The sequence below is a fragment of the Salvelinus fontinalis genome, chromosome 8 (genome assembly GCF_029448725.1).
Source record: "Salvelinus fontinalis isolate EN_2023a chromosome 8, ASM2944872v1, whole genome shotgun sequence".
Classification (NCBI taxonomy): Eukaryota; Metazoa; Chordata; class Actinopteri; order Salmoniformes; family Salmonidae; genus Salvelinus; species Salvelinus fontinalis.
In genome coordinates, this window is record NC_074672.1 from 20,635,595 (window position 1) to 20,652,490 (window position 16,896).

At 41.0% G+C, this 16,896-nt stretch overlaps 2 protein-coding genes across 8 annotated transcripts in view; one reads left to right on the plus strand and one right to left on the minus strand.

The window, feature by feature from the left end:
* The window catches only part of LOC129860845 (disks large-associated protein 4-like), a 159,725-nt gene that overhangs the window by 92,235 nt on the left and 50,594 nt on the right, over nucleotides 1–16,896 (minus strand). For 2 of the 7 annotated variants that reach the window (XM_055931687.1, XM_055931686.1), the window contains exon 2: nucleotides 14,303–14,403. The exons of the other annotated variants lie outside the window; for them this stretch is intronic. The gene's annotated coding sequence lies outside the window, so the exon portion shown is untranslated. The remainder of the gene's footprint in view (nucleotides 1–14,302; nucleotides 14,404–16,896) is intronic. 7 annotated transcript variants of the gene reach the window in all.
* Nucleotides 11,363–16,896, plus strand: part of LOC129861435 (uncharacterized protein KIAA1755-like) — a 127,393-nt gene continuing 121,859 nt past the window's right edge. Inside the window, exon 1 of the mRNA XM_055932817.1 lies at nucleotides 11,363–11,407. Within this exon, the coding sequence (XP_055788792.1) occupies nucleotides 11,363–11,407 (45 nt within the window). The remainder of the gene's footprint in view (nucleotides 11,408–16,896) is intronic.

The window sequence follows — 16,896 nt, forward strand, 5'->3', positions numbered from 1 at the left end:
GCAAGGGATTATCACAGCATATTTTACTACAATGTTTCTCCCTCTCCGTTGCTGTTTTCTGTGCACACTGGATCAGATTAACGATGTCTATCTGTACAGCGGTGTTCAGTGTGCCCTTTGCTACAGCACACATGTCATAACAGAGGGATCTGGCACCACTGCCCCTGGCCCTATAATTATAATAGGATCTGATGAGGCCCATCTCTGGCTCTGACCTGCCAGGCCTGACACTGTCCACACCATGTCCACACAGCCCAGCCACCTCATGCCCACCGTACATCAGGGCCAGTATATCAGGCCAGATCTCCATTCACACAGATCATCCACCTCTCTCTAGCGGTCAGCCTGGGCTGTTTAACAGTGACCTCTGGCCATGCAACACACAGGGTTGCCACCAGGGTTCTGGAACTCTCACTAGACAGTGGTGGTCATGCTGTATGAAGATTACAAAAAGTTATGTTATTATTACCACCATCCTACTTATTACTGTAGCAACTGTATCAATGTTGGTAGTACCAGCAGTAGTGGTTGATCAATGTCAAGAGAGGACACATGACGGCATGTACGACAGTGCTGAGTTGAGTCTCTAACAAGCAAGAGAGCAGCGCAACGTTTCCCAGATGTCTGTACTCTGCTTTTTACCCAGCCAGCCGTACTGTCATTCAATTACCCACAGTTCCTACCACTACCACTTTCTCTGTCAGTGTGCCACTCACAGAGCATAGAGGTGGTGGTGGGGGATTTGGAAAGCAAGCTTTCTCTGGCTCAACAGCACTCACACCTCTTTAAGATTTGATGTATGCACTGACACTTCAACACCTGCCATGCTCTAGTTAACTGGTCACCCTGGGTCAGTGTTCACCTGGTTACTGTATGTCATATAGACTGAGTTATTGTTAAAATAAATGATTATGCAGGATAATATCGTCAGTTCCTCTGTACTGTACTGAAACTATTGTAAAGGCTAAATAAAATACAGGTTGGATGGAAACAAATGATTTGATATTTGTTTCTGACAAGGCTCCCTAGTGTTTATAGATCATTTATTTAGGTTTTGCAGACTCATGCATAACCAACAGACTGCATCACCATCCCACTCACTGATCAGTTATAATTCAATGCAATCATGCTTCTTTTGTCTGTTGGTTCTCCTCCCACGTTTTTCTGTTATTGGGTGCCTTACCTTATTATCATCAAACTCTGAGACATGATGGTTTAACCTACTGTCTCTTCCTTGCAACAATTATCCTTTATGATTAGGCTAACTGCTGCAGTTACTGAACTGCTTTTATGGTGTGACCCCACTGACCTGCTGTATTAGTCACAATCTGTGTTATTTTTCCAGGTTCTTCCCTCTACCTGTCCATGAAATTGATAATTTCTAGAGAAAATTTCTAGAGAAAAAGTAACTTTTAAATCCAACCAGGTCGCCTGTGATACAAGTCAGTATTTGACGTCCATCCACGCCTGAGGACGTCGGGAGATGACGTGGAAAGCGGCCACTAGGGGCAACAGTGAGTGCTGCTACCTTCAAGGGGGTTTTGGTTTTGCTAGGGCATTGTCAATGTGGATGGTGGAGGGGAGTAAGCATCTGCCTCTGATTCAAAAGCTTGCATGTTTGAATCCAGTGATAGAATGTTTTTTTTTTTTACTGTGTTTCAAAGCACATGCGTTTTGTTCCATAGTTGTAAAAAGGCACTCCACTAATACAATATATTTTACACTTGAAATTCTGTTTTTTGTGGTTTTTCATTTTACATATCCAACAGTAACAAACTAATGAACTAACTTTCTTTCAAATATTTACATTTCATAGGCCTATTCTAATGTTACCTAACTCCTTCATAAACACAACCAAATGACATTGGCACAAAGTCGTGTCCAATTAGGCCAGACTTTTCTAGTTAAATGGTGGCTATTGGTACTCCAAAAGTTTTTGTCTTTTATGATATTTGTCTGAAAGTACTGCTAGAGTGTAAAATATACCAGTTTAGGAAAAGCCAGGGACAGCTGGGTTCTAGGTTTTTATTTAAATTAAGTTAATGAAATTACAAAATTGGAAATGGTCACATTGACCATCTTGGCAGTTATAGTGTTAACGCTCATTTCCTGCAATTTTACACATATTGCCATTGGGCAGAAAGGAAAATGTGCAGTTGTATTAGTTAATCTCATGTTGTTCTATACATTTTGCAATGAGGCGTAGAGAATTTGGCATATTTAAAGCAAATTTCCTGCAATTCTACACATATTGCCAGTTCAAATCTCATCATGGACAACTTAAGCATTTTCGCTAATTAGCAACAACTTACTACTTTTTAGCTAGAGGCATGACAGTGGCATAATCCTGATTTGATTTATGCAGGAAATTAAACAAAGGCAGTTGATATATCAGAAATTGTGTAATAGAATTATTGTCAACCTAAAATGTTGTCATATAATCATAAATACACTTTATACAGGTTTTATACCAATTTTCTGTATAAATAGCCTCTAAAATACATGTAAACAGACCACAAATGTCAAAAAAAATATTGGAATGTTGAGAGTGCTATTATATGATAAAATACCAGTACCGGCTGCATTTACAACTTATCTAAATCCCATCATCAACTGATTTCAGCCAGTGTATGGTTGTGGATTGACTGCATTGTTTGAATGGGATATTGCCATATTGGCAGTTAATTTGAAAGATTTATGGAATCATTCCTATAAAACTGGCTAGCTACATTAGCTAACAAACATACAGTGCAGATTAATGAATTTGAATATTTTTTTTACACAACTTATCACAGCACTGGCAAACCATGATTGATCAACTCCCTGACCAAAGTGGCCAACCTTATCCAATCATATGTATGTTCATGTCCATTCTAATTCTTCATTCCTGCGGGGGCTGCGGGGCAGTGTGGTACGCCAGTGGCTGTGCTCATTTTACTGCAATACTGAAAAGATACTTTTAATACACAGTAGTAGGCTATAGTCATAGCCCCATCTCCTCCTCTCTCCCTTAGGTTTATGTTGAACTATTCATAGGCTTTGCATAGAGATTTGTGTTCTGCTTCTTTTACAAAATTCCTTATCACAACTGATATAAATCATTCATTCTTGGTTGTTTGGTGGAGATGTGAGAGGAGCTACAGAGCTGTACTGCTGGAGAGGGCTTGGGGATGGAGGTGTACAGAGACATTTTGCCTAATGTTTTGTGATAAGTGTTTAATGTGCAGTAAATATGGATGACAATAACCAACTGTCAAAAGCATCTTAAAAATGCATCTCTTTATAGTAAATAACAGTGTGTGATGAATATTTAGTGTTATTGGAAGCTTGTATTGTAAACACATTTGACTATGACACCGCCTCATGTGTTATGTCCCTGCTTCTATTATTTTGACATCTCTAAATCAGGCAGGACATACAGCCAGGTCTGAAATTAGCACACTTGACTGTATAAAATAAATCATTCAAATACTGAGCAATATTATATATATATATATATATATATATATATATATATATATTTGTACTAATACAATTGCTCAGAGCAATATATTTAGTTTAACATGATAAAAAAACATTTCTCAGAAATATAGGGGTCAAAATTATTGTCACCCCTGTTGTCTCAGGCACCCTCCCCTTGCGACGACATTTTATGAGATTAGAGAACACATTGGGCAGGATCTTAGACTATTCATCCAAGCAGAATCTTTCCTGATCCTTGATATACTTTGTCTGTGCTTATGGAATGCCGCCTTCAATTCAGATCACATGTTTTCAATGCGATTCAAGTCCGGTGACTGAGATGGCCATTGCAAAATGTTGATTTTGGGATCAATTAACCATTTCTTTGAGGAATTTGATGTACAGTACCAGTCAAAGGTTTGGACACACCTACTCATTCAAGGGTTATTATCTATTTTCACTATTTTCTACATTGTAGAATAATAGTGAAGACATCAAAACTATGAAATGACACATGGAATCATGTAGTAACCAAAAGTGTTAAACAAATCAAAATATATTTCAGATTCTTCAAAGTAGCCACCCTTTGCCTTGATGACAGCTTTGCACACTCTTGACATTCTCTCAACCAGCTTCATGAGGTAGTCACTTGGAACCCATTTCAATTAATAGGTGTGCCTTGTTAAAAGTACATTTGTGGAATTTCTTTCCATCTTAATGCGTTTGAGCCAATCAATTGTGTTGGGGCAAGGTAGAAGATAGCCCTAGTAGCTAAAATATCAAGTCCATATGTGACTTGTTTCAGGAAACTAGGCGTATGCCGCCGGTCACTACTTCACAGGAGAGCAGTTTGAACGTAAACATTAAAAAAACATTTTTTTTATCAAAATGCCAGTTGTCGCAGCGACACTCGGTCCTCCAGAAAGAGTTTTGAAATCAGTGGAATTCGAGTATGATAGCTAAGGAGATGGAGAAAACACCTTTCTCTGGATTACATCTTTAAACTAAGGGCAACCATGGCATCCGTGACAGGGGGACGCATCCATCCATGATGTATAAAGGTAAGATAGTCGAGCTACATTTTAAGATGTTAAACGTTTCTAATTTTGACAGTGGTTACATTTCAAGTCAAAGTGTACTGTTAGCTATCAAAAACAAAATACTCTACTATGCAAGTAACCATTTCGGGTGCGTTCGTAAATTCAGTCTGGCCATCTACTCCGATTTTCAGAGCGCTCTCGTCTGATTGTGCCAGAGGGCAGAATAATTGATGAATTTACGAATGCTTAAAACCTGTTGAATACGGCAAAAAAAGTGTAATTAAATTGTTACCAGCAGCACAGTTAGTCACCAATGCTCTGGATAACATGAAAACAGCATAACCAGTTCTGCTGGGTGAGTAAAATGGTCAGAGTGGGGTGTTCTCTCATTTGTGTCTGTTAGTAGCTAGCAAGCTAGCCAATGTTAGCCAGTTAGCTTAGGTGCTTGAGGGCAGAACGCTCGGATCAACCCTACTCATCGGCCAGAGCATCCAGTGTGCGCTCTGAAAGCTCTTAGTTATCTTTGTTTTCTTTATTATTTTAGTTAGGTCAGGGTGTAACATGCGCCGCCTGAGCCGCCCGTCTGTCCTGAGCCGTCAGAGCCGTCCGTCAGTCAGGAGCCGCCCGCCAGTCAGGAGCCACCAGAGCCGCCCGCCAGTCAGGAGCCGCCAGAGCCGCCCGCCAGTCAGGGGCCGCCAGAGCCGCCCCTCAGTCCGGAGCTGCCCCTCAGTCCGGAGCTGCCCCTCCATCCAGTGGCGCCCTCTAGGATGGTCTTCAGTCCGGGACTCGCTGTAAGGGTCCCCGCTCCAGAGGCGCCACCAAAGCGGGTATTGACTATGGTAGAGTGGGGTCCACGTCCCGCACCCGATCTGCCGCCGTAAGAAGGCCCACCCGGACCCTCCCCTTCTGTGTCAGATTTTGCGGCCGGAGTACGCACCTTTGGAGGGGGGTACTGTCACGCCCTGGCCTTAGTTATCTTTGTTTTGTTTATTATTTTAGTTAGGTCAGGGTGTGACATGGGGGATGTATGTGTTTTGTATTGTCTAGGGGTTTTGTATGTTTATGGGGTAGTGTCTAGTCTAGGTGTATGTATGTCTGTGGTTGCCTAGATTGGTTCTCAATTAGAGACAGCTGTCTATCGTTGTCTCTGATTGGGAACCATATTTAGGCAGCCATATTCATTAGGTAGTTTGTGGGTGATTGTCTATGTCTATGTCAGTTGCCTGTGTCTGCACTGTTTAGCTTTAGCTTTTTTTTTTTCACGTTCGTCGGTTTGTTGTTTTGTTTAGTTTGTCAAGTGTTCTTTGTTTCGTGTCATTAAACGTAGTATGTATTCACTTCACGCTGCGCCTTGGTCCTCCTCTCTTCCACCATACAACGATCCTGACATTGTAGCTCTGTGTGTCTGCATTTATCCAATGTAAAAAACACAATTTAAAATTTTGCAGCATATTATACTTTGGCAAGAACAGCTAAAATAAGCAAAGACAAAAGACAGTCCATCATTACTTTAAGACATGAAGGTCAGATAATACAGAACATTTAAAAGAAGTTTGAAAGTTTCTTCAAATGCAGTCGCAAAAACCATCAAGCGCTATGATGAAACTGGCTCTTACGAGTGCCGCCACAAGAAAGGAAGACACCGAGGTACCTCTGCTGCAGAGGATAAGTTCGTTATTGTTAATTGCACCTCAGATTGCAGGCCGAGTAAATGCTTCACAGAGTTCAAGTAACAGACACATCTCCACATCAACTGTTCAGAGGAGACTGCGTGAATCAGGCCTTCATGGTTTAATTGCTGTAAAGAAACCACTACTAAAGGACACCAATAAGAAGAGACTTGTTTGGGCCATGAAACACGAGAAATGGACATTAGACCGGTGCAAATCTGTCCTTTAGTCTGATGAGTCCAAATTTTCAATTTTTGGTTCCAACCGCCGTGTCTTTGTGAGATGCAGAGTAGGTGAATGGATTATCTCTGCAAGTGCGGTTCCCACCGTGATGCATGGAGGAGGAGGTGTGATGGTGTGGGAGTGCTTTGCTGGTGACACTGTCTGTGATTTATTTAGAATTCAAGGTACACTTAACCAGCATGGCTACCACAGCATACCATCCCATCTGGTTTGCGCTTGGTGGGACTATCATTTGTTCTTCAACAGGACAATGACCCAACACACCTCCAGGCTGTGTAAGGGCTATTTGACCAAGAAGGAGAGTGATGGAGTGCTGCATCAGATGACTTAGCCTCCACAATCACCTGACCTCAACCCAATTGACATGGTTTGGGATGAGTTGGACCGCAGAGGGAAGGAAAAACAGCCAACGAGTTTTCAGCATATGTGAGAACTCCTTCAAGACAGTTGGAAAAGCAATCCAGGTGAAGCTGGTTGAGAGATTGCAAAGTGTGCAAAGCTGTCAATGCAAAGGGTGGCTACTTTGAAGAATGTAAGATACGTTTTACACTTTTATTTGGTTACTATATGATACCATGTGTTATTTCATAGTTTTGATGTCTTCACTATTATTCTACAATATAGAAAATATAAAACATTTAAAACCCTTGAATGAGTAGGTGTGTCCAAACTTTTGGCTGGTACTATATCTATTTATCTATCTATCTCGTATACATAATTGTAATAGCAGGACACTGTAAAGTTCATTATCCCTCAGAGTATAAAATAGGCTGTTTGAGAAAATTTTAATCCTAAGCAACCTGCCTACACATCTCGGTGGAAACAACTTGGGAAACACAAAGGGGACAGCCCTGGTGCGTCAGATGCGAGCTGATTTGGAGGTAGTCATCCGAATGTTCCACGGGACAACGTACTCTGACATCACACAGTGGAGGGGTTGGATGTTACAGTGGGAGGAGGACATCAACAAGCACAGATGGCCCGGCTCTCTGTCAACCATCTGGTGTTTGCATTTCTCCATGACAGGTGCATTCCCACAATCCGCCACTCTGCCATAAATCACTGTGCCACTGGGCAGTACCGTAGGGCAGGGTTTTCCAAACTTGATGTAACAAAAGCGGTCATATTTAGCTAACTCTCGGCCGACAGAAACATGTGTAAAACATCTAAAGACTTATATTGCTATACTGACAGCGTGTCTGTTTCTAAAAAGACGTATTTGGGTGTTTTTTTCTTCTGCGTGCCCTGATACTGCACAACAAGCAATGAGGAAGGGATTCGCAGCAGCGGTAAGTTTCTCAAAAACAAGCCATATCACAAAAAAGTGTCTGGACTCTTCTATAACATGCCATTTACATAAAAAGTTAAATTTACTTTAGGAAAATTCTCCTTTAAGTAACCTTATGTCTTATGTAACCATAAGAAACGTACCATATCATACTCATTTATATTTACTATGTTATGTCTAGTCCATGAAACCAGGCAGGCACACAGCAAGTTGCATGAACAAGCAATGATTCTGATGTTGTTTTAACCTGGTGCAGCGTGTGGAGCCCCCCGACTACGTTTTACTTGTGGATGGCGATTTCAGATTTTATGAACACACTGAAAAGTAATTTGACACTGTGTTGATCAGTCAGCTCATATTTGGATTATAAATGTGACAGACCGCCTTGATTCGGTCTTAAGTAGCAACATTTCCAATGGTGTTTTTTAGATTGTATAAAAGCAGAGACACAGAACTACAAAATGGTATGTCATACACTGCATGAGAAACAATGGGAAAGTAATTCTGAAAGTTGATAAACTTGTAACCTAACTTTTGATAAAATGGCCTTTGAATGTTATGGTACCAACTGGAGAGCTCTTCTTCGTCTACACCGATTCAGCCTCGTTCACACCCTCTTAAGCTTTAGCCCCACCCATCTCTTTAAGGGTTGATCCGAGCGTTCTGTCCTAACAACAACAGTCAAGCACCCAAGCTAACTGGCTAACATTAGCTAGCTACTTCCAGACACAAATGAGAGAACAGCTCACTGACCATTTTACCCGCCCTAGCAGAGCTGGTTTCGGCTGTTTTTATGTTATCCAGAGAGTTGGTGACTGCAACTGTGCTGCTGGCAACAATTTACGCTTTTTTGCCAATGTTTACTGACACCGGCCATATTCAACAGGTGTTGAGCGTTCGTAAATTCATCAGTTATTCTGCACTCTGACTCACTCAGACGAGAGTGCTCTGAATTCAGAGTAGATAGAGCGAACTTACCAGCTACGTCTATCAACAGTTGTCACAGTGACATTCTATTGAAATGGTTACTTACATAGTGGAGTATTTTGTTAAAACGTTCAGCTAGCTAACTAGGTAAACAATGAAGCATAATCCCAACTCATGACGTTACTACCCTGCATGAATCTGCAGGTAGCTAACCAACCAGGTTCAATGTTAGCTAGCTAACATTAGGCTATAACTAGCAAAGCAAATGGCTCTGAGATACAAATAATAAGATTATATACGTAACATTAGATAGCAAGCCAGCCAGCTAACATTAGCTAGCTAAACAGTACACTTTAACTTGAAATTAAAACATTTTCTGTCAAAATGTTAAATGTGCTCTGTCACAGCCGGCCGCGATCGGGAGGCACATGGGGCGGCGCACAATTGGCCCAGCGTCGTCAGGGTTAGGGAGGGTTTGGTCGGCAGGGATATCCTTGTCTCATCGCGCACTAGTGACTCCTGTGGCGGGCCGGGCGCAGTGCACGCTGACACGGTCGCCAGGTGTACGTGTTTCCACCGACACATTGGTGCGGCTGGCTTACAGGTTGGATGGGCATTGTGTCAAGAAGCAGTGCGGCTTGGTTGGGTTGTGTTTTGGAGGACGCATGGCTCTCGACCTTCGTCTCTCCCGAGTCCGTACGGGAGTTGCAGCGATGAGACAAGACAATAACTACTACCAATTGGATACCACGAAATTGCGGAGAAAAAAGGGGAGCATTTAAAAAATATATATAATAAAAAATAAAAACAATTACATTTGTAATATCTGAAAATGTAGCTAGATAGACTATCTTACCCGTATACATCATAGACGGACGCTTCTCCCTGTCACAAATGCCATGGTTTTCCTTAGTTTGAAGATGTAATTCGGAGACAGGTGTTTTCTCCATCTCCTTAGCTATCATAGTCGAATTCCACTTATTTCAAAATTCGGTCATCCAGAAAGTGGAGAGCAACACTTATGCAGTTCTACTACGCAATAAATAAAAAAGCTGCGTTATACAGGATTATCTATACATAATGACTAGCTCAAATACACAAAAGTGTGCTATATGGCAGACCAATCCGAACTCATCTCTCGGCATGTTCAGCCCACTCATTATCTCAGCCAATCATGGCTAGTGGGAAGGTTGCTGTCTTCTTCTGTGGCTAAACCAACTCGGCTTGTAATTTAACAATTCATTCATATTTACAGATGGCATACAAGTCTGTTATTAAGGCACATGAAAGTTCACATGTTCCAAAAGGCATTTCTGCCAAAAAAACACATTTTGATAAAAAAATAAAAGTTTACATTCAGATGGCTCTCCTGTGAAGTAGTGACTCGAGACATTAGCCTAGTTTCCTGAAACGAGTCACAAATTTCTAAATGGCAGAGAATCTAAATAATGCCGGAGCTGAAACTTATTCGACGTGTTTGTAACACCTACGCTGTCAGTCTGGTAAGCATGCACAACTGAGGTTCTGTTTACATGTGTGTTTGGGGTTAAACATACAGTTGAAGTCAGAAGTTTACATACACCTTAGCCAAATACATTTAAACAAAATTTTTCACAATTCCTGACATTTAATCCTAGTAAATATTCCCTGTCTTAGGTCAGTTAGGATCACCACTTTTTTTTAAGAATGTGAATCAGAATAATAGAGAGAATGATTTATTTATTACACGCTTTTACAGTAATAGACGTGACTATCATTGCGTCTATAATGACGCACTGCAGGACTTCGGTTAAGACCCTTTCACATAGGTTCTGTAATGCAATATTGTTGATATTTTTCTTCATCCTAAAATGGAAGAAATTAGATCACGAAATAGACACTTGGTTCTAGGCCTAAGTTACCCTACATGCAAAACTGCTTGAATGATGTCATTACAATCATCACATAATTATACAGCCAGCTTTGCCCGAGGGTATGCTGCCTCTTATAAGAATACTATAACACTGGATGATGCTCTTAAGACCACCAATCAACAAACAGGATATTTAGTAGAGTAAAATAATGAAGTTCAGAAACCTGCATGCCCTCCAGGCCTTGGAAGGGATGCTAGAATTTTGCTAGTGGAATTCGTAATGCAGTGAGCTTTCAGCACCGCAGAGAAAACAGGGATAAATCGAGTTTATTGGTGATTGAACCGAACATGATCCCAATGCTCCCAAGGAACTGAGCACAACCGTTTGCCTCCATGTTGTCAAGGAAACCAAGCAGCCCTCTGAGGTAAGGAGGGTGTTTAAACCTCATGCTCACCTCGGTCGGTGTGTGTGTGTGTGTGTGTGTGTGTGTGTGTGTGTGTGTGTGTGTGTGTGTGTGTGTGTGTGTGTGTGTGTGTGTGTGTGTGTGTGATAGAGAGAATCTAAGAAAGGTTAACCACAATAACAACCATACATTTTTTTATATTTTAATTGCATGAAACATGAAAGCATTCTTAAGCCTTGATCACACCGACAGCATTTCGGTACACCAGAAGTACATTCATTTCCAATGGAAAGCTGCGTTTGTCTTGCAGCATTGCGTTGCAGAGGTAGTTGCAGTGCATTCTGTGTGGTACATATGTTGGATTTACGTATGCATCAAACTGTATTGCGTAGACGGCTTGACAGAAATGGTAGCAGAAGTTGAATGCTGAACTTTTGTTGCACACATCCATTTGATGCTGCATCTTATTTTGCGCAATGACGCTGTCGGTGTGGTTAAGGCGTAAGGCGTCTATCATCTGGGTGGGCTGTATAGGGCCGCAATGCAGCAGGATTTCCAGTGCTGTGGAGTCAATAACATATATTGATAATATGGAGTCAATATCATTGACTTAAATCAGTTTAAGTCAGAGAAAATCTGGTCCAGAACACATAGGATGTCATGGTTTGAAAGATGACTATCAGGAAATCTAAACCTTGATATGGCTTTTCTTTTACACTAGTTCAGCTGGATCCCGATCTCAGATATTTTTTGCCACTAGTACCTGGCATTGTAACGAAGACAGATGCGTCTGAACAAAATGTCTTCCACAAGGGTTTCAAAGAAATACCACTCAGGGGACACTCGATTAAAATATCTTGGAATCCAATTGGATTCAAGACTTGTCTTTTCCCTATTGATTTGACAGCTAGATCAAGCCCTAAGTACTCCCAGATCCCAAGGTAAAACCCCTAATTGGTTGGACCTCAGAGCCAGTGTGAGGATAGGACCCCATGTCCTTTACAACCTCAGGCAGTCAACATTAGACCAATAGACAGAGAGAGATCGGGGGGAATGTACAGTATCACTTGTATGTGCAACATCTTAACATTTTTAATTTCTTACTGTTCCCTGTTTTCTGAAACATTGGTCAATATTGTTGACAATAAAAACGGTTTGTGTCATTCGACCATAACACATCACACAATAAATCTTATTCACTGTGACATGGTTTTCAAAGAAGCTTGATAAATGAAATGTTACGGGCGCACCCTTCAAATCCCTTACTTTATTGTATGTAGGAGGAAACGAAGATACGTCATGTCTAGGCTGGTGTCCCAAATGGCACCCTATTCCCTACACGTACCGTAGATAGTGTACTATTTTGGTCAAAAGTAGTGCACCATATAGGGAATAGGGTGCCATTTGGAACGCATCCCAGGAGTATCAACTGCGGCTGTGCTCTTCTCATTACTCTGGTCAGGCTGCTGCTGCCTGCCAGCACTCCATCACACACAGCCATCAAACCAATGTCATCTCAACTTGCACCATGACACACATCTCCACAAGGACACACATCACATCCTACCCCACACTTACAGACTTACACTGCTTTTCATAATGCATATCAACCTGAGAGAGAGCTATAGAGGAACATCTATCATTACAATGACACACCCATTCATCTACAGTATATGAAAAATATATATTACTGTTCAAAAGTTTGGGGTCACTTAGAAATGTCCTTGTTTTTTAAAGAAAAGCACATTGTGTCCATTAAAATAACATCAGATTGATCAGAAATACACAGTGTAGACATTGTTAATGTTGTAAATGACTATTGTAGAGCTGGAAACGGCAGATGTTTTTTTTATAGAATATCTACACAGGCCCATTATCAGCAACCATCTCTCCTGTGTTCCAATGGCACATTTTGTTAGCTAATCCAAGTTTATCATTTTAAAAGGCTAATTGATCATTAGAAAACCCTTTTGCAATTATGTTAGCACAGCTGAAAACTGTTGTCCTGATTTAAAGAATCAATAAAACTGGCCTTCTTTAGACTAGATGAGTATCTGGAGCATCAGCATTTGTGGGTTCGATTACAGGCTCAAAATGGCCAGAAACAAAAATCTTTCCTCTGAAACTCGTCAGTCTATTCTTGTTCTGAGAAATGAGGGCTATTCCATGCGAGAAATTGCCAAGAAACTGAAGATCTCGTACAACGCTGTGTACTACTCCCTTCACAGAACAGCACAAACTGTCTCTTACCAGAAAATAAAGAATGATCAAATTAAGACCCTACTTCTGTACCCATGAGCCCCCTCTCTATTTACTGTAACCAGCATCTTCACCCACTGAGCACCCACCAACAAACTGTTCACACCCCTTGTTGGTGGACAGAATTTTGCAGGTTTAAAGCTTATTTCCTGCAATTCTACACATTTTGTCATGGGGTGAGAAGAAAATTGTGCCGTTTTAAAGCACATTTTCTTGCAATTCTATACATTTTGCCATGTCTAATGTGTAGTCATGTGATATGAATGACAAAGAAATGACAACTATCTATGGGCTAAAAGAACTCTGACATGGGCTAGTTGTTATGGACATTTCTGACAAGTTATAAATATCTCTCTAAGGTCTGCAATGACTGACATGACAAGAGGAACTGATGATGCACTACCCAATTTCAAAATGCACCTTGTCCATTCTAGTATTACAACCTTCAAGAGTAAGTTTGGGAACTTACTCTCCCACAGTTTGGGAACCACTGCATTAGAGCACAGTACAATAAAGAAAAGTAGAGTATAGTTCAGTACAGTAGGCCTATAGTAAATTACAGTACAGTAGAGCACAGTAGAGTGCAGTACTGTACAGTTGAGTAGCATGAAGTGGAGTAAAGTTCAGTAGAGCACGATTGTTGAGTACTGTACTGAACTCTGCTGTACTGTATTGTACTAAACTGTACTCAACTTGACTATATTCTACTCTACCATTCTGTACTTTGATGTCCAAACTTTTGAAACATAGACATCTATGATTGGTTCAGATAATTATGCATTTCTGTATAGTACAGATCAGGGACCAATGATGAAATTCTGTTACAGGAGATAAATCCACTTCACCTACAACTGTAGTTCAATAACCAAAATAGATATTTTCAAAGTCAAGGTGTCATGTCATAGCTGACACCCCATTCTTTCTGCAGACATCTTTGAATCTTAATTTAGACCAGATATTTGACAAAGGTTTTGGAAAACGTGGTCACATAAAAAAAATTGTCAGCACAGTTCTTCCAGTAAATGTGCTTCTGAAAAATTGTACGTGTAAATTGTTAAGATTGGTCATTGTGGATAGAATTCTATGGTTTGGCATACATTTTAAGTAAAAATCTGAGTCAGCGCAATTCTGATACTGTGGAATTGCCCTCAACCTACCTCAATATGTTCTTTACATGTCCAGGGCCATGCAACACACAGAGATGGAATGGCACAGGTAGATTCTGGAGGAGTTGTGATCATGTCCTAAAATGGAAATCCTGCAACAACATAATGGTGCATTGAGTATAGGGATCAGTTTTCTTTGCGTGTTTGAATTTGCATCTTTTGTAAATCGAGCTTAATCAGTCTGTGAGTTCAGATAGAGTGATGTGGTACATTAAAATAGAGTTGGCTGTAATAAGTAATGGTCACTCAGACAATTGAATGAAATAAGCAGCAAATTCAATAAGAAGCACTGGGCATAAGCTGCTGACATAACCTCCATTGATACATGTAGACGATAAAGCGCTTTCAGGCAATGAACCCAGGGTTGAGCCTCCTGAGTGGAGCAGCGGTCTAAGGCACTGTATCGCAGTGCTAGAGGCATTACTATAGATCCGGGTTTGTGCCCGGGCTATGTCGTGACCATGAGGCGGCACACTATTGGCCCAGGGTTGTCCAGGTTAGGGGAGGGTTTGGCTAACATATTGTTGTTGGAATTGTTTTAAGATGGTCATACCATGGATATAAAAATATATATATAATTTTTGGGGGATAAAATACTGAATTCGGCCTTTACTACTATAGGCCATATACATGTATTGAATATCACATTCATAAATGGCAAAAACACAGTCAAAAAATGCATAATAAGCAGTAAGGTTTTGAAGTGTCTGTCCTATATCTAGGAGACATTTGATTTTTTTGGACACATATATAACCCCTTATTTTTGTTGGCACAAAACTACCTACATACCTCTCTTATTTTATATTGGTTACCATCAGACAAGTCCCGTGGACACTTGTGGGTGTCTTAGAGCAAAACGGCGAACACCATTGTGTTTGTGAAAATCTCCCCATAGAGTGGACATATTAGTTTCTAGGCCAAACGGTTCGGGCTGTTACAGACGTTTTCGTGAGGTCTCATGGTCTGACAAACAGCGCTGTAGATTGGCTGTAGCCTGCGGAAGGCCCACATAGGCAGATGCCGTGGAAAACGAGATATGTCTCGTTAAACTGACAGATTTTGATGGGGATTTTTTTATTATGTTACTTAGATTGACGCATGGGTACGTCAATAGACTTTTAAGGATTTTAACTCAGGTCGGAATCGGGGCCAGAGCACATAAATAATGTAGATGTTACACTTCCTCTTTCAAGTCTAGATCAGTCAGAGGGAGAGATCAGCACTTTTTGGTGCCAGTGTGCCCTCGCCCTCCAAAAGGCTTTGATAATGGAACAGGGTATGTCAATTCTGACCACATGTTGAGTGCCAGGCCTTGATCAGTGGAACAAAGTGACCAGGTACAGTCAATAGTGGTGTCCATGTCCCGTGGATCAAACCCCAGGAAAAGAACTGTGGCTAATGAGTTACAGTTCAATACATCAATCTCCTCTCACCTTTTCTCACCTCCCTTTATGCGCTTCAAACTTTGTACAACAATGTGATAGAATAACCTAGTAGTAGAAGGACAAGAAAAAGTGAAGGGATCTCGTTGTTGCCTTATGGCCCAAATTAGATGACGTGGATTAATTAAGTGAAGTAAGTAAACGTCTCAGAGTAGAAAGGCTCAAGTCAGTACAAAACAAGAGCAGCATAAACTTGGCCTGAAATAACCTTGCGAGTAGGCCTGGCAAGAGAGACTGCACAGGCCTGATTCTCCATCCTCCATCCTCATCATGATGGCTCTGCAGTCTGCCCTCCTCATCCTCCTTCACTGTCTCCTCCTCCATCCCCGTCCCATCCACTATATCCTCCTCCCCCATCCTACTTGCCTGCCTCCCAGGACCTGAGCACCTGACTCTTGCCCAGTTGTTGCCAAGCCTGGCCACTGGAGAGGAGACTGTCCCCACCAACTAACTGATCCATACATTCTAATCCCTCCATGGGTACCATGCAACAGCAGTGAGGGGGAACAAGGAAGGATTGAGCAGAAATAAGGACATGTTGGTCTCAACAAAGTTGAGAGAGAGAACCAAATCATGAGAAAACAAAAAGATAATTACTTGACACATTGAAAGAATTTACCAAAAAACAGAGCAAACTAAAATTTGGCCCTAAACAGAGAGTTCAGTGGTAGAATACCTGACCACAGTGACAGACCCAAAGTTAAGGAAATCTTTGACTACACACTCAGTGAGCATAGCATTGCTGGCTCTCAAGAGAAGACCGGCTATGTGCACACTGCCCACAAAATGAGGTGGAAACTGAGATGCACTTCCTAACATCCTGCCAAATGTATAACCATATTAGAGAGACATACAGTTGAAGTCGGATGTTTACATACACCTTAGCCACATACATTTTAACTCAGTTTTTCACAATTCCTGACATTTATTCCTGGTAACAATTCCCTGTCTTAGGTCAGTTAGGATCACCACTTTATTTTAAGAATGTGCAATGTCAGAATAATAGTAGAGCGAATAATTTATTTCAGCTTTTATTTCTTTCATCACATTCCCAGTGGGTCAGAAGTTTACATACACTCAATTAGAATTTGGTAGCATTGCCTTTAAATGGTTTAACTTGGCTAAAACATTTCAGGTAGCCT